Source organism: Piliocolobus tephrosceles, chromosome 9, assembly GCF_002776525.5.
Source record: "Piliocolobus tephrosceles isolate RC106 chromosome 9, ASM277652v3, whole genome shotgun sequence".
Lineage (NCBI taxonomy): Eukaryota > Metazoa > Chordata > Mammalia > Primates > Cercopithecidae > Piliocolobus > Piliocolobus tephrosceles.
The window spans coordinates 131,017,497-131,035,918 of record NC_045442.1 but is presented as its reverse complement, the minus strand read 5'-3'; the positions used below and the strand labels follow the sequence as shown (position 1 = coordinate 131,035,918).

General features: G+C 51.1%; 1 protein-coding gene across 1 annotated transcript in view; it reads right to left on the bottom strand.

Moving 5' to 3' along the window:
* Window positions 1-18,422, bottom strand: part of DIP2C (disco interacting protein 2 homolog C) — a 164,801-nt gene that overhangs the window by 59,321 nt on the left and 87,058 nt on the right. Inside the window, exons 21-27 of the mRNA XM_023192485.1 lie at window positions 16,157-16,266; window positions 14,779-14,859; window positions 7,390-7,513; window positions 6,701-6,822; window positions 5,588-5,699; window positions 5,397-5,506; window positions 2,267-2,397 (exon numbers count right to left, since the gene is read on the bottom strand). Coding sequence (XP_023048253.1) covers window positions 2,267-2,397; window positions 5,397-5,506; window positions 5,588-5,699; window positions 6,701-6,822; window positions 7,390-7,513; window positions 14,779-14,859; window positions 16,157-16,266 — 790 coding nt within the window. The remainder of the gene's footprint in view (window positions 1-2,266; window positions 2,398-5,396; window positions 5,507-5,587; window positions 5,700-6,700; window positions 6,823-7,389; window positions 7,514-14,778; window positions 14,860-16,156; window positions 16,267-18,422) is intronic.

The following is an 18,422-nucleotide window of genomic DNA, read 5'->3' as shown; positions in this document are numbered from 1 at the left end:
GTTGATTCCTGGAACAAGCTGACTTCCCCACACTGCACCCTGCCTGGCTCCCACAGCCCATGCCAGGACACCCCCTGTGGACTCCCCTCCTCCGACCTGGGCTTGGGCACCCTGTGCGGCTGCCCCCGACCAAGACGCCCTCCCCACCCTGCTGCGCTACCTTAGGATCACAGCCCGAAGATGAGGCCTCAAATTTTACACCCTCAGGGCCTCTTCTGCCTGATTCTCTTCCCAGACCTGCTGAACTGCATGGGAAAGGGAAGTCATTATTATTTTTAACTTCTGTATTGGTCATTGTGCATCTAGCATCCAAGTGATTTTTTTGTTTTTTAAAGCAAGTCCATTGGGATCTGTTTCTATAGAGAATTTTTTTTTAATGGAAAGGTTTATGGCTATATTTACTGTTGCAAGGGCCATCAACAGAATACTGTGATCTTGTGACTTCTGAGTTATTAATATTTTGCAGGGAAGATGCTTGTTAAAGTTCACTGCAACCTGAACAATCCCTTAACGAGTCTACTGTTATCGTGGGTTCACATGGATAACTTACTTTCCCTGCTACAAACACCGTCTCTGGTTTCCGCAGGGAGCCATGCACGGTGAGCCTGTAGGCCGGCGGCTTCCACCGGCTGGCTTCAGTTTGACTGGTGTACTTTGCCAAACTCAATTCGGTCCCCCTACAAGGGCGGTTGTTCGGAACAGGCCCCTGCCCTTCCGCTTGGCATGTGTAGCTAAGGCCATGTTCTGAGCGATTTCCCACGAAAAAAAATTTACAATGTTATTGCATTTTGGACTGAGGCAAAAATCATTAAATATTTCATTTATTCACTTTTATCTGCTTTCTCAAAAAGCTGAACTGTCCTAATTAGAATATCGGTATTTTTCAAAAATACAAGATTACATTTTAATCCAACTTAATACTATTAAATATTAGTAATACATTAAAAATATTTGTTCCAGAAGAGTACTGACAGGAGGAAAACATCTGACTGGGTACAGTGGCTCACGAGGGCGAGGCAGGCAGATCACTTGAGGTCAGGAGTTCGAGACCAGACTGGCCAACATGGTGAAACCCCATCTCTACTAAACATACAAAAATTAGCTGGGCGTGGTAGCAGGTGCCTGTAATCTCAGCTACTCAGGAGGCTGAGACATGAGAACTGCTTGAACCCAGGAGGCAGAGGTTGCAGTGAGCTGAGATTGTGGCACTGCACTTCAGCCTGGGTGACAGAGCGAGACTGTCTCGAAAACAAAAAAAGAAAGAAAAAAGATCCACTATAAAGAAAATCATAACCAATTTCATACTGTAGCATCTCAGTTTTATAAATATATTAATGTCTATTTATTCATAAAATAATGTGTAAAGATGATTTATGAGTGAAATTATTTTTATGTTTGTGTTAGCTTTAAAATACCCATTTTAAAAAAAAGGGGGAAAGCAGGCGGATAATACAAAACCACTAAAATGCTGACACGTGAAGCCGGATGATGGTCACTGAACATGCCCTATGCTTACATGTTTGAAAATGCTCCACTGGAAAATGAACTCTGAAAAACTATACGTCCAATGCTAAGAGTGGATTTTACCGGTAACACCCTTTATCAGGTAGTACGATTGTTGATGGCTTTATTTTATTCCTCATATTACTTTGTATTTTCTAAAATTTCTACAATGAACATGTACGCATAATCAGACAAAAAAGCCAAGAAACATCCATTTGTTTTTCTGGTCCCTCATTTATCCCATAAATCCTTGCCGAGTACCTGCCGTGGGCCAGACTCCGAGCCGGCTGCTGGGTAGCGTGCCGCACCCCGGAGAATGCTCAGCCCTCGCGAACTCACCTCTGGGCCTGCCCAGCCTGAGCCCTGCAGTAACAGCTGGGGTGAAGCCGGTGGGAGGTAAGAGCCTGCAATGCCTGCTGGCCCAGCGAGAACCCAGGCCCAGCACCATCGCCAGGCTTTATATGCGTAAGAACCAAGCCTGGAGCCTGGGAGTCTTCCGATTGTCAGAAATAAAGGTCCTCGACAGAGTTCTCTGCAATGTTCCTCCACTGCTGCAGAAAGTCAAAATCACCCCAGGCACTGCTGTGTCCCCGAGAGCCAAGTCCAGCAGGAAAGGCAGAGAGGACAGGGGTCAGCCCAGGCATCCTCTGGCAGGGGTCGGGGTGCGGGGACAGTGCTTAGGCTGCCTGGCTGGGTCTAAGGTCTGGAGAGGAAGGTGCACGATTTTTTTTTTTTAATGTAAAGATACAGAGAGGAATCTCACCTGCAGAGGCACCAGAGGACAAATCCCAGTCCACAGTACGGGTCCAGGCAGATGGCCACTTCTCTAGAGGGGTAAAGTTCACACTGCAGCTTAATGGAACGGCAGAAGGCACTGGTGGCTGCGTGAGACATCTGCAAAACACAAGCCTGCGTTAAACGCATCGGACCTGACACCGTAAGACACCCGTTAAATGCACCCGTTAAGGGCTGCATTAAACGCATCGGACCTGACACCCTAAGACACCTGTGGGAAAATGAGGCTGCACTGAACGCAGGGGACTTCATACCCAAGGGTACCTACAAGAAAATAAAGCCGCATTAAATGCATGGGGCCTGACACCCAAGACATCTTTAAGACAGAAAGGCCACAGGAAATGTGTGCTGGCCTGGCGCAGTGGCTCATACCTGTAATCAAAACACCTCGGGAGGCCAAGGTGGGATGGTCACTTGAGACCAAGCGTTCCAGGCTGCAGCGAGCTCGGATTACCACTGCACTCCAGCCCGGACAGCAGGGTGAGACCCTGTCTCTCCAATAAATTTTAGAGAACAAAACCCAGAAAACAACAAATGATACTGGCCCCAAATGCCCAAAGCCGTTTTCAGGACCGGGGGTGACTGTCGCCAAGTTGGGGCTATGCTGTGTCTGGGGAATGTGAGTGGCTGATGTCTTCACTGGAGTTCTCATTTTCAATGAGTAAACCTCACTCAGAACTGCTGGTCCTCCAGGACCTGGAGGCGCTAGCTCTTCAAAGAGCGCATCTGAACAGCAAGTCTTGCAGGAAGCGGTTCCCGTGTGATCCACTCTCCAACACACCATCCCACAGGTAGGGGAGGCACCATGGCGCGCTCCCACCTCTGCCGGTCGAGGCCGCGCCTTGTTCATGGCTATCTCCAGGGCGGACACGGCCTCTGCTGTGCAGAACGCGGCCAGCGAGACCTGCTGGGTGGCTCACCCATCTTAATGATCAGAAAGTGAAGGCTCACAGAAGTTCAAGATTTTGCTGCCTGTGACATAAGTTAGCGCTGGGAGTTAGAGCTCAGGTCCTCCTACACTCCAACGCCCTACACCATCTTCCACCATCCTGCAGGGAGACGGTGGCCCAAATCCAACCGTCACATCGTGACCGCACAGTGAAGAGCTTCCGCATCTTCCCCTTGCCTAAGCCCTGTCGTAGTCCCCCACAGTCCGTGTGTGAGGTCAGTTACTTTAAAACACAATAAAATACATTAACAAGATCAATTTTCTCACAGAAGCTCTCTAGCCAAACCTCAGGAAAAAGGAAGCCAAAGCAGCAAAGAAAATGGTCTGATTTTTGTAGTTTTAAAACATGTCACAGCCGGGCGCGATGGCTCACGCCTGTAATCCCAGCACTTTGGGAGGCCAAGGCGGGCAGATCACAAGGTCAAGAGATCGAGAACATTCTGGCCAACACAGTGAAACCTCATCTCCATTAAACATACAAAAAAATTAGCCGGGCATGGTGGTATGTGCCTGTAGTTCCAGCTACTCAGGAGGCAGAGGCAGGAGAATCGCTTGAACCAGGAGGGTGGAGGTTGCAGTGAGCCAAGATCGTGCCACTGCACTCCAGCCTGGGCGACAGGGCAAGATTCCATCTCAAAAAAAAAAAAAAGTCACACGTTGATCTGAAGCAGAATGTCACCAGAGCTAACTGTGACGGGACCAGCACGGAGCCTCGTAATAACTGGGGGAATCCAAATGCCTGGCTCCCCGTCATTCGTTCATCACTCCAGCAAGAGGTGAGAGAACTTGGGGTGGGCGTCCTCCCACTGTAAAATGTTCCACCACTATTGGAAGTTCTGCCCAGGACGTTTCGTAACTCTCTTACTATATTCAAACAGGGGAACGTAGAATTATCATAGAATGTAAAATGTAAGTAATTCTTTTTAGCTTGCTTTTAAGGCAAATTTTTGTTTGAAGGAGAAATGAGACTGAATTTATAAAACATCCATCCAGACTCCTGCCTCCCTGGATTAGGAGTTAGTAAAATCCTGCCTCCTAAAATTACCCACCCACTCAGCTCAGCAACTAGCGCAAGCCTGCCCTGAACTGCTGCTCTGTGCAAAGCACTATTTCTAGGTGGAGAATTGAGTTCTTCCGCTCAGCAAATGCTAAAGAATCGAGAGCTTATTATCAGGCACTGTGTTAAGCGCTGGAGATGAACAGAAGAGTAAGAGATGGCCCTGCCCTCAGGATCCAGGGGGAATTCAGAGACGAGTGCATGGACAACCGTGTATGCAGTGGAAGAGAAAGGGGGTACACGGTGCTCCCGTCACCCTGGCTGTGGGTCACAGAGCCAGCGAGGCCTTCGCGGGACTTCCGCAGAGAAACAGGAATTGACACCGGCTAAAGAAAGGCAGCCAAGAGAGTTCTGATGATCTATTCTACGCCAGACGCGGAGATGGTAAGTGGGCCATGAAAATGGTATGACTGGAAGCAGGTGCTTCTCTTTTGGCTATGATAGTAGGAGGGTCACAGCTAACTTCAGACTACAGTAACTAAATCATCTTGATCTGAAAACATTTCTTTGCAAAAGCTTTTGAAAAATTATTTTATTTCATATTGTAGCTATTTTGGTATTCCACCTCAGTTCTACTAAGAGGTGGATGGAAAGTGAGAACTGTGTGAGGCAAAGCCAGCTCACCAGTCAGACCCACAGACGGGGGCAGAGGGCGCACAAGGCTGTGAAGTCCCTAAGGGCGGGGGGATTTGCATGGCACCTCGACGAGGGTGGCGTCTGAGATGAGAGGGTCATGATGATTTCTAATACAGCCCAGGGTAAAACGCTAGAAAGTGCAGTGTGCAGGGATTTATCACAGAGCGTTCGGATTTGAGAACCAGTAAGAGAGAAAAACATTCGCAGTGTTTGTCTGTCGGCTACTGAGACCGTGTTCACATAAAAACATACTTGGGACATTTGGACAGAATCAGCCTGGTTAAGGATGGAAATGGTCATACGTGTCATACTGTGATGCAACACGTATGTACAGCTCTTTCCACATCTCAGAGTCTGACTACACGAGAGGCGCTGAGAGTCAGCACGCAGCCTGCCACCTCCAGCATGCTCTGTGGTTGCCTCCCGTGGCCGCCTCCTGCAGTCGGCCCGGCTCACCTTTACGCCAGCTAGCATCCCAGTTGTGGACACGCTGAAGTCGAGATATGCGAGGGTGTCTGGGTTGCAAGGTTTGCAGATCTGGGCAGGCCGCTTCTTTGGCAAATCATCTGGAGAGGAACACGGCTTATCAGCAGATCCAGCCTGAGCAAGGCCATGAGCAAACCACCTTCTCCAGCCAAAGCACTGACCTGTGTCCAGGATGAGGGGCCACGTCCTGACGTCTACAGCCGCCGACGCCTCCCTGGACCGCAGCAACTTACAGATCAGCTGTGTCGTCATCAGACAGGCAGAGCGACTCACCTGGCATCAGAGAACGGAGCCATGAACGTGGACCCAGATGAAAGCGTGCTCGCTCCACACAGTTCTCCTGCTCACTATGCACACTAAAACCATGTAGCTCTAACAGGCAGATTAGGTTACCGAGCCCACTGTTTCCTGCTGCTGGCTGAGGTAGAACAGAGCTAGGAGTCTGGTTGTGGAGGCACGGGGGCTGGGGGTGGGGCCTGCAGCTGCTGCGTCTGCACTTGCTGGGCCCAGCGCACCCACAGCGTCAGCGTCATGACACATGCAGAAAAGAGCTCACCACTCACAGCATTAGCTCTGTTCTCCTGGAAACATCACATACACCCAGACGCATCACGCATAGTTCTCCTGGAAACATCACACACATCCAGACATGTCGCGCAAAATTCTCCTGGAAACGTCACACACACCCACGTCGCGCATACTTTCTAGCGGGAGTGGCCACTGCGGGAGTCTCCAGCACCACGCTAAAAGGGACTCAGGGGTGGGCGGGACAGGTGCATTCTCTGCCCAGACTGTTTTCCCCTGTAGTTCCTCCTTCAACAGGGATAATATAGCTGAATCCTCTCAAACTCCTCCAGCTGTATACATAGAAAAACAGATCTATACTTTCAAAAAGGAGCAGGAAACTTCTACATCTTAAGGAGAAGGCTTCTGAAAAAGCCCTGCCTCTTCCCGTGGTCGGTCTGCTAGGCTGGGTTTGTGCGGAAGCCCGAGGAATGGTGGCGATGCCCTCTCTTGGGAGCCATTTTCTCCAGGGTAGACACTGCAGAGGCTACCATCCAGCCTCTGCCTCCATGCACACCTTTAGATCTTGCCTCTAGACCTAGACTGTAGGCTCCCTGCAGGTAGAGACCCTGTCCTGTCCTGACCATTTGACTCCAGACACACACCGGCTCCCACAGCCAGCAGCTGCCCTGGGAGATGTCAGTCTGCGCTCTGCGAGCTCCACACTCAGCTCCAGGCAGTGGAGGCCCTGACACTCCCAGGCATGTTACCTCTACAATCATCTTGACGGTAGGCAACGTCGTCGCGATGTTCTGTGGGTGCGGGGGACGGACGGTTATGGGCACACAGCCTGCATACAGGCAACCATAAAACGCTGCTATCAGGTCTATTCCTACACAAGGAGAAAAACATCATTATTGAGGCAGACCACGCTACTGAGTGCCCACTGTCCCAGTCAGCATAAATGCTAGTCTGCGACGAGTTCAACGGGTGAACAAGCAGCTGAACTTCTCGCAGCCTCTGTTATCCCGGCAGGTTTTGTCAGCTTTGGCGGTCACTGTCATCTACCCGTCCTTTCAGATGTGAGGTGACAAGGTAGCCTGGAGGTTTAATTTTACACCATTTTGCTAAGGAATTAGCCACCTTTATAACTGTGAATTTTAGTCAAGATTTAGGTACTATTAAGTAAATTACCTGAGGTATCTAACAACACAAATTTGGATATAAAAGTCTTTGAAAATAGCACTTTATTGAAGCCTCTAACAGTAGCACATACGGCTGGTGCCCGTGAGTGGTTGTAGCCAGACACAAAGGGGCCAGTTAGCAAGCAGCTGGATACAGCGCAGACTCCCGGCCATCACGCCGCCCTCGGCTCAGGCACCAGCGGGTGTAAGGGACCTCCTTGCACTGCGGTTGACCCGCGGCCATCTCTCAGGGGAAGCCCGCCCTGCGCCCATACCTGGGGGGTAGACCAAGGCCACGTGGTCGCCGTCCTGAAGGTGGCCCCTCTCCATGAGCATCACGGCGATCTTCTCGGCTCTCTTGTGCAGCTGCACGCAGGTCAGCGAGTTCGCGATCGCACCCTGCGGGCCGATCACAGGGACAAGTGCGTAAGATTCCTTCAGCAGAGCAGCTTGCGGAGAGCGCGCACGCGTCCTACGACTCACTGACGCAAAGCGAACGTCAGCGGTTTTTAGAACAAGCACAGACCTGTGCAACCAACATGACAGTCAATTTTAGAATGTTTTCAGCTTCCCCCACAACTACATATACGTTAGAGGTCAACCCCATTTTCTTCCAACTAGGTAAGGAGTGCAGACCAAAGAAGCATCTAGATATATTTAGGGTAACAAGAAATACTTTGAAAAATGATTACGTCAATTAAAAAACAAAACAAAAAACCCTAACAATTCTGGGACTTGTGTTACTGTCATGGGCAGTGGGAATTCTTAGTACACCGGAAGGGCCTGCACACTGGAAGTTAAGACTAACTAAAAATTTTAATTTAGAAAGACCACATCAAAAATCAAGGAAGTCAGAAAGCGAAAAACAAAAGCAAGCAGTTAAAAACACCCTGAAGGAATGAAAAGAACTGTGAAACGCATTTTCACATAGACTTTAATGTAGAAATAAATAGAAAACATATTTGTGCTGGAAAATAGCTTACAAAAGGGTTGTGAGGGAAGGTGAATTGCAAGATATATACTAAGCAACATCGCAAGACTGTGGGAGTCACTATTTATTTATTTATTGAGACAGGGTCTCTGTCTCCCAAGCTGGGGTGCATGGCATGATCACTGCTCACTGCAGCCTGGGCCTGCTGGGCTCAAGCAATTCTGCTGCCTCAGCTCCCTGAGTAGCTGGGACTACAGGTGCCACCAGCATGTCTGGCTAATTTCTATAAAATTTTTTCTCATCGAGATGGAGTCTCCCTATGTTGTCCAGGCTGGTCTCAAACTCGTGGCCTCAAGTGATCTTCCCATCTTGGCCTATTTAAGCCATAAAGAAAAATGTGAATAAATTGCAAATTATAAGCATGTAACTAACCAAAACAAGCTTCTCCTGCTGACACACTTCACAGTTCTAGCTCCTCTGCAATATTCTCAGATGTGAAGACTGCTTCTACGTCATTTAAAAACCTCTTGGGATCGGATTCTGTCTTACAGCTATTAACACGGTGAGGATCTTCCCTCAAGCAGTAGCAACTGGACTGCAGTCCACGGGGCCAGGAAGACTCCAGAGCCGAAGAGTGACTGAACACCTGGGCTCAGGAATTTTTTGTTTTTTTTTTGGAGATGGGGTCTTGCTCTGTCACCAGGCTGGACTGCAGTGGCATAATCTCAGCTCACTGCAACCTCCGCCTCCTGGGTTCAAGCGATTCTCCTGTTCTGCCTCAGCCTCCTGAGCAGCTGGAACTACAGCCACCCACGACCGGGCCCAACTCATTTTTGTATTTTTAGTAGAGACAGGGTTTCACCATGTTGGCCAGCATGGTCTTGATCTCCTGACCTCATGATCCGCCCGTCTTAGCCTCCCAGAGTGCTAGGATTACAGGCGTGAGCCACCACGCCTGGCCCAGGAATTCTTATGTGAGTTATAGCTACAAAGATGAATGCATGAGTGTGGGGAGGGAGCACGGAGCGCGCAGCCAGCCCGAGAAGGCTGTCAGGGAGCCGACTTCGTGCAACGAGGACGCTGCATGGACGAACAGTGTCTGGGGCTACTCAGCAGCGATGCTGGGAAAAGCACGTCAGCCTCCCAGCTCGAAGGGCCCGGGTCAGAAGCGTGGGCGGCACAAGGTGGGAGTGAAGAGAATGTCTCAGGAAGCATCAAGATGTGAAAGCCAGACCCTGACCTCTACCAAAACGTCCACAAGACAGCCCATGAGCCCAGCTAGGTCTGCGGGGAAAGTGCCTTCTCCCTGAGGACCTCTACACCAGGCCAGAGCTGTGGGGAGGCTGCCCACGTGACTGCCCGGTGGGTCTTCAGCCCCTTCCTGCTGACTGGCTGGTGTCCTCCATGGAGGAGAGAGTTAGCTTACATTTCTCTGAACTCAACCTCCTCATCCCACACATTTTCCTCAATTATTTCCCCACTTAGAGGACACCTAAAAAGTAAGAAAACAGAAACCGATGTAAAGTGGAAGAGCCCAAGAGCAGAAGGTGGCAGAGAGGGGCAAAGACAACAAGGAAGGCAGGGCTGGAGTCCAGGCAATCCCGCTGAGAAGGCAGATCTGGGGGCCTTTGAAACTGGACTGTTCCTCTGAGCATTCACTCTGGGGGGCTCCTTGCCAACCAGCCCACCGGGACAGAGACACTCCACACGGCCAGGCTGGGCGCTGATAGGACCCATTCAGACCCACCCCGACTCCAGGGGCAGGTCTCCCAACAAGGAAAACCAGCACACCACCCATCGCCGTGAGCATGGCCGGGCCTGGGGCTGGCGGGGCCGCAGGTCTCAGAGAAGAGCCCAGGCAGAATCGGCTCAGCCCCCGCCCCGCTGAGGAGGCCCCGCCCCGCTGGGGAGGCCCCGCCCCGCTGAGGGAGGCCCCGCCCCGCTGGGGAGGCCCCGCCCCGCTGAGGGAGGCCCCGCCCCGCTGAGGAGGCCCCGCCCCGCTGAGGGAGGCCCCGCCACCGCACTGCCCATTCTCATGCCAGGCCTGCCTGCAGCAGCAGCGCCCAGTCTGGCTTGTTCGGCTTGTGGAACAGCTCCTTCCCCGTCTCTGGAGAGCTGAAGCTGATCCCCTATCAAACAGCCGCTTTGCTGTCAGATGACAAAGTCTGTGGTTTGCCCACTTTCTGGTCCTGAGATTTGAGAGGCTCAGATGAGACACAGCCAGCAGCCAAGAGTGTCTTTGAAAACGTTTTGATTCCGGTGCATAGAAATCCCCACCTATGGGTACTTGGAAAACATGCAGTGTAACGTGCGTGCTGTGCGCTGTCCTTTATCTTCAATGACTTGCAACACGTGAGGTGTAACACGCAGTGTAACACGCAGTGTAACGTGCACTGTGCGCTGTCCTTTATCTTTGATGACCTTGTGAAACGCCATTTTCTCAATGATGGTTGACCCCTTTCAGGGCTGACATAAAAGCAAACAGCAAAGCTTCCAGTCACGCTCCACGAGGACGGCGTCCCTTCTCGGGTGTTAGGTCCTGAAGCCAGCTCGCAGGGTAATTTAAAATAAGTTCCTCAAAAGCCCCCTGAGATGGTGCTGTGCTGGAGACAGGCACACAATTTCACAGCCGGTCAGACGTGAGCAGGCACCTCTCGCTCCATGGCCGGGCGGGGCCGTGCCATGGGTGACACCAGGTGGGTGCCTTTCTTGCCTGGAAAGCACGAGGTGAGCAAACACTGGACCCCCCATTGGCGGGGAGGGACAGTTGCTCCTGGCTCACGCTGCAGGCTGGCAGCCCCAGGCGTCTAGGCAGCTGAGCAGTTTCCCTGCTTCCTCGCTGCCTTTCCCCACCCCGTGTGGCTGAACGGGACACGGCTACACCACATGGCAACTCCACACACGTGACACCGTTCTCAGCCTCACTCCCCAGGAATCCTAATGCAGCGTCTACCTCAGGAGAAATGTCGCTGACTTTGGCTTGCACTTTCCATTTCCCACATACTTGATGTTAAGAACGTGATGCATTCTCGCGAGTGTCCCATAAAGCAACAGCCATTCACCGCAGGTAACAGTCATCATTCTCTGCATCCTCATCAACATTGACTGGGGTTTCCGTCCTGAAACCCACCAGCTAAGAAGAAGGTTCTAGGTGAAATCATTTCACCAGAGAAACGAGGGCTGGCTTTTCCCCCAAAGAAGTGCTGGGAGGCAGCGTGACCGAAGGGCACACGGGGAAACCAAGAGCCTGCCCGTGTCTAAGCAGACACAGTCAGTGTCAGTTTCTGTAAACTTGGGACCATTTTAACGTTTCACATTAAATCAAATAACTGAAAAACAAACACAAACTGAGAAATAAAAAGCCAAACTAAATTTATATTTTTAAAATTCTAAAAACATAATTTTTATATTTTTATAAATATAAAAATTTATATTTTAGGGGCCTCCCTCAGCGGGGCGGGGGCTGAGCCGATTCTGCCCGGGCTCTTCTCTGAATTCTAAAATTAAAAGAAGGTACAAGTTACAAAAGGTCAAAAGAGTTGGCTACAAACCCATTGATTCAACCATTTTATTATTTTTTTTTAGAGTCTTGCTCTGTCGCCCAGGCTAGAGTGCAGGGGCGTGACCTTGGCTCACTGCAACGTCCACCTCCTGGGTTCAAATGATTCTTGTGCTTCAGCCTCCCAAGCAGCTGGGACTAGAGGTATGTACCAAGACACCCAGCCCTTTTTTTTTTTTTTTTTTTTTGTATTTTAGTAGAGACGGGGTTTCACCATGTTGGCCAGGCTGGTCTCAAACTCCTGACCTCAAGTGACCCACCCGCCTCCGCCTCCCAGTGTTGGGATTACAGGCGTGAGCCTCCACCATTTGAAATGAGCTTGTGACTACACGGCCAGCAAGACGGGGCCAAATTCATCATCAGCAGAAACACGCGTCCTCGGTGGAAACAGCGGCTGGGCGGCTGGCGTACACGCTGAACGGGCTGGGCGGCTGGTGTTCATGCTGAAAGGACTAGGTGGCTGGTGTACACGCTGAATGGGCTGGGCGGCTGGCGTTCATGCTGAACGGGCTGGGCGGCTGGCGTACACGCTGAACGGACTGGGCGGCTGGCGTACACGCTGAACAGACACTTAGGGAGTGTAGACTGATCCATCACTGGAATGAATTTCATCTGTTTCTTCTTCCTTTTTAAAATCTTGCTTTTAGAAAATGTGTGATTCTGTAAGTGGCATGCACTGTGTTTCTGTTGGGTGGTGCTGCACAGGGAAGCTAGTTAGGTGAGGATGACACTATGAACGCCGTGAAGATGCTGCTGCCGCCTCGGTCCGGGCCAAGCATCCCTGAACGTACATACAAGGCAGCAGAGGAGACATGGACACAGGCCTGATTTGATGCCTGTTGGAAAATAACACAAGCGACAGGCTCAAGCGTGCCTGCCTCTGTGTCCAGCAAGCCTTGGAAACAGGCCACACCTCCAGGGAAAAGACGTCCTCAGGCCATACCTTCCACACAGTCCTAAGGTAAATCACTCATGGCTCTGATCCCTATATCTCACCCCCATTGGACTTGCGGTTGATCCTGATAAAGCCCTTTTTAGAGAACCTGAATCATTTCCAGGAAACACATTTTCCCAGAAGATCCAGCATCCAGCTACGCAGGTGACCACAGGGGTTCAGGGGCACGGGGCTGTCCACAGGGCCAGACAGACCAGATACCGAGCCCAGGACTGTGGTACCACCCAGCAAACAATCCGAGGGATCGTCCCCAAATCAGGCACAGCTGGAACAACTCTATTTTCCTCCTCCTGATGGCACATGTTGCCCACGAACGTACCAGATCATTTCTGAATCTTTGCGTATATGGAGGTCTCTGCTACTTCCTGAGCTGCCCGTCAATACCTCTAGATTACTGGACACAGACGCACGTGCAACCCACACACATGGGAGCAACGTGTCAGGCAACATCGGGGCAGGGATTCAGGGAGACTCAGAGCTGACTCCGCTTGCAGCTTGCAGAGGGGTAGCCGCCCCTATGAGGAAATCGGGAGGAAAGGAGGACTTGCAGCAGAAGGGATCTGAGCTGCCGAAGGAGGCTGGAGTTAGTGCTGCAGATTTAGGTCACCACGTTGGAGGTGACATTGGAAGTCTCTAGAGAACCGCGAAGACCACAGGGAACGAGGAACAAGAAATCACAAGCAGTTTACAGGAGAAACACTACTTGGAGAGGACAAAGAATCAGACAAGCGCAGATGGGCAGGAAATCAAGACAGCACCCAAGGCCGGCGAACCTGACGATCGGGTTAGCAAAGGGGTATCATCCATATTCACAGGCTGAGGAAGGGCTCAGTGCAGAAAGATGAAAAGCGGAAGGCGGCATTTCAGATACAGGGACCCACAGCAACTCTGGTCCTCGAGGTCTCCGGCCCCCACGCCTGAGCTGTCGGTGCGGGGCAGTGGCTCCATCACGGTGCCAGTGAACGAGGGCCCGAAGGAGGTGGCAGAAACGGGCCTTCCTGGTTTTAAAGGCTCTTCCTGGGAAACGGTCTTGAGCAGATATGGTGAGCGACCGACTGCTGGGATCAACTCAGCATCCATGACAATGTCAAGACGATGAGTACTTCTCTGGCAGAGGAGGAGGAGAGGGTGTTCCTATGAACTAAAGCACGTGCAGAGAATGGTCTGATAACTGAAACTCAAACCAGAGAGTCGGGGAATAATTTTGTGATGCTGCTGGCATTTCCTTTTGTCTTCAATCCGCAGCTTCGCACGCTAAGATTTTGAATTGAGCAATTCTAAGCAGCCATGACTTTTTGAAGAGTTGCAAAAGTGCCTATACTTGTCAAGAAGACTTACATTTTTCATCCGTTTTCAAGTTTTATGTCCATGGCAAAAAGAAGTTACAAGCATATTAAGATTTCTGCATTTAATTTTTACTGTTAATAGTATTAGCTTAATGCCTTACTCTTAAGTACTACTGTGCAACAGTATTTGATGAGTGTGGTTTTCTTATGTCAAGTGTCAACAGGAACTTAAATTACAAAGTGGAAATGATTTTCATTCCTGAGTCTGCAATAAACGTAACTTCTGATGTATAAAAAAGTGGTTTAGGACTGGGTGTGGTGACTCATGTCTGTAATCTCAGCACTTTGGGAGGCCAAGGCAGGTGGATCACTCAAGGCCAGGAGTTCTAGACCAGCCTGGCCAACATGGTAAAACCCCATGTCTCCTAAAAATACAAAACTTAGCCAGATGTGGTGGTGGGCACCTGTAGTCCCAGCTACTCGGAGGCTGAGGCATGAGAATCACTTAAACCAGGGAGGTGGAGCTTGCAGTGAGTGGAGATCATGACACTCAACTCCAGCCTGGGCAACAGAGCAGGACTGTCTCAAAAAACAAAACAAAAACTAGTTTAGTAATCAAAATAAAAACGCAAATATCTCATAGACTTGCGATTTCTCTCTGGTAGATACCATTAATTACTCATTTTGGAGGATAAATATTGTAAACAGGGTGCTAAAATATCTGATACACAAGTAGGTGTGAGTAACTGCACAAATGGTTACGCTTAAAAGCAATTCCTAGGTACAAAAGTCTCATTAGTCAGAAGAGCAAAACATAAAAAGAATTCGCATAAGACTGAAGTGAAAGGACTGAGTCAGAAAGCAGGGGCGCTCCCAGGAGCCAGGCTGGGCCCCTTGAGGCCAGCAGCCAGGGACGCCAGCCCCGCGCCTCACCCGACAGTTGAGCAGTGTGTAGAGGACATGGTCCGGGGTGGTCTGTGCTCTCCACTGCAGGACCTCCGAGAGGAACAGGAACTGGAACAGAGCACGGGGGTGAGGGTCAGGCTGTGCGGTCGGATCAGTCTGTGTGGTCTGAGGTGGGGCAACCTGGGTCTTAAAACCGCGTGCTTCTCCGTGGAGTCGAAGACATGCATGCTGGGAAAATCCCCGTCACACACGACCAAAGGATGAGCAAGTGCCCACAGCTTTGTCCCTGCAGGGCTTAGATTCATAGCGCCCGAGTCAGGCACAAGCAAAGGGCTGGTGCTGTACCCTGGTGTGAAGTTGTCTGAAAGTGTGCCCAAGCATGGGAACCATTTCCCTCACAGGCAGGAGCAGCCTGCACAGAAACCCTGGGGCTTCCAGAAGATGCAACATGGATTTCGGTGGCTACAACGAGAGAATCAGATCTATCTGGTTTGAAAAAGCGGGCTCTAATAGATTTAGGTTTCTAGAATGGCAATACCCTGATGGCATGAAGCCACAAATTACACAAACCACACGTGTGCCACTGACCTGCTCCACAGTACAAGGGGCAGCCTTATTTCACGTCAGGGACAGAAACCACAGATACGGCTTCCTCCCTTTCATCAACATTTCACGGGGCTGATTTTGTCCCATTTCCTAATGAGTCACACAGAAGGGGACACCTGTTGGCTGCGGGAAACAGGACCTCTGGGTGAGCCCTGAGCATTCTCAAGGCCGAACAGTTCTAATGGGGACCGTGGACACACACGGTGCACGGTCAAGGCCAAACGGTTCTAGCGGGGACCGTGGGTGCACATGGTGCACTGTGCCAAGTCTGGGCCTCGGGAGTTTCTCCTGCGGCTTTTAATGCCATGTCAGGAGGCCTGGCCCCCAAACCTGCGTTTCGAACTGCTTCTTAGAGTCCAGAAAGCACAGGACAGCAGCCTTTGGCTGCAAGCTGCTGTGGGCAGGGCAGGGCAGGCTTTGAATCTGGGCTGGTGGGGAAGCTGGAAAGGAAGGAGTTCCGGGAACCGTGGGCCGGACAAGGACTGCCAGACATTTGCCTCGGTCCTGCCAGTCGTGGGATCGGACACCCCTCACCCACTTCTGCGTCGCTGTGACATTTTTTGAAACTTTGTATCTCCTATAAACACATAGTTTCTTATGAAATTATAGGGTCTCCTGCAGGAGAAGACAGGTGGAAGAAAGGAAGATTAGCAGTGGCGGACCACCACCAGCGCGGGAAGTCGGGGAAGGTCGGGGACTGTGGGGGAAAGTCGGGGAAGTCTGGGGAAGGTCGGGGACTGTGGGGGACGGCAGGGGAGGGTCAAGGAGGGTCGGGGAGAGTCGGGGACCCAGTTCCTACCTTCCGGGCCTGGTCGTTATCTTCGATCTGACCCAGGTCTCTGCCGCTGGCCTGCGCGATTCTCTTCCCAGAGACCAGGTTCCCCACCATCACAGAGGCGGGGCCGATTTCTGGAAAGAAATAGAGACATGGCCATGAGGAAACAAAAGAGAAATTCCTTAAGACTTGACCTCCCACCTTGGTAAAGACCTTACTCTCGGAAAACTTCTGGGAAGACCTGGCTTTGAATAAACCTTCTAAGAACAGGGATTCAACGAAATCAAAGGATTGTGAAGGGGAGTGTGACAAGCCTTGGTCGGGTTCTTCAGAAACGATGATTTTATCATCCCTGAAGCTCCCTGGAGGCCCTCCAAGCCCACACCTGACTTTCCAGTTAGTGTGAGAGCCCCGGATGCCGGCACTCACAGCCTTGATTATAAAAAATAACACGGAAGACAAACACAGAATTAAAAGCCAGGATTTGTTTCACTGCAGAGACCTGTGGCTCCCGTCTGTTCAAGTTCTCTGGGGTCCACACACCTGAGATCTGATTGTGGACAAACAGACAGCGGACATTTCACATACGGATGTCGCGGCGTGGAGTTGAGGGTGACACTGTGGACGGGACGGGACAGGATACAGAGTCACTTCTCAGTATGTTTTACACACTGAAAAGGCCTTAGGTTCTGTCAGGCCCACAGTGAGGTGTGGAAGAATAAACCAAGGGCTGTCATAAAGTCAAGTTCCTTTTTAGTTCACCATGAGTGATGAGGTGACTATCATCTGGGCAAAGGGGGGAGGAAGGAGGAGGAAAAGGGAAGGGGTGAGAAGGGGGGAAGGGGTGGGAGGGGGGAAAGGGGTGGGAGGGGTGAGAAGGGGGGGGAGGGGTGAGAAGGGGGGAAGGGGTGGGAGGGGGGGGGGGGAAGAGGGGGGGGGATGGGAGGGGGGATGGGAGGGGGCAGGGGAGAGGGGAGGGGGGATGGGGGAAGAGGCAGAGGAAGCAGGGAGAGAAAAAGAATGTTTACCAAAAGAATTGCATGTAAAATGACGATGACATTATCAATCTGTGCCTAATCCTTGGCTTGCAGGCTACTATTAAGTCAAAGTCTTAAATTCCCAATAAAGGTCAAGTGACAGGTTTATAAACCAGACCACATGCGCATTCGTTACCACACAAGCAGAGCTGTAGCTAAGCAGATTGTTCATTGCCCTGTCAAAAACACACACATGCCCAGATGCCGTTGACTGGGCGGTGGCACCCAACAAGGCTTAGGATGAGCCCGTCATCATGACAATCACCACCAGAGTCCCTCGGCTTCCCGAAAAGCTCACGGAAATGCTGGCACCAGAACAAGGCGGTCAGGGCCTGACGTCCTCTGGCCGGCCCCCGGGGAAAGGAGAGCCACCGGGTCTCTACAGATGTGCAGCCATCCTTTTCAATTGTGGGCTGCCAGAAACGCTTCCACTTATCACAGCGACGCAGGAGAAGGCAGGGCACTTCAGCCAGGACTGAAATCTGGAGAACGGCCTACAACAAGCAGACGTCTGGGCTTCTGCCTGCCGGTGCCTAGGGCTCTAGGTGACGTGGAGGAGCCTCGAGTCTGGACTCCGTGTAACAGTAAAATGCCTTCTACACTCAGCAAATCATTTCTGAATTTTCTGTCACAGTTGTGAACAGACTGAATTTCTTTTCTTAGTTCTTAGTGAAGTATGGAAGAGGAATAGCCTTTTCACATGTAGCTGAAGAATTTGGTCAGGCGCTGGAAGGAAGGGAGCTGCCCCGTGGTGGGAACAGTAGCTCCTGTGTGATCTCCGAACACCTGGGAGCCCCTCACTCACCCGCCGCGCATCCTCTCTATCAGATAGAAGCCTCTTCTGAATGAAGCCTCTTTAACATTTTTTTTTTTTGAGACAGAGTTTCACTATGTTTTCCAGGCTGGTCTCGAAGTCCTGGGCTCCAGCGATTCTCCCACCCCGGCCTCCCGCATCGCTGGGACCACAGGCGTGAGCCACCGCGCCTGGCTGAAGTTCTTAGCCTTTTCCTTGGTGACCGATGCTGGGCAAGATGACATGGCTCTTCTAAGAAGCCAACTTGGAAACTGGCCTAAATGGGTTCCAAGGTTTCCCATAATGTTTTGAAGAATTCATACTAGGGTAGGGAAAGCGAGCTTTTGAGGAGAGATCAGGCTTTTGTGGAGCCTTATTTTGTGCCCCTCTGCTACGTCTTCCCTCATCTCCATGTGCATCCTCTGAACGGAAGTCTAGGGCCTTGACGCCTCCCCACGCA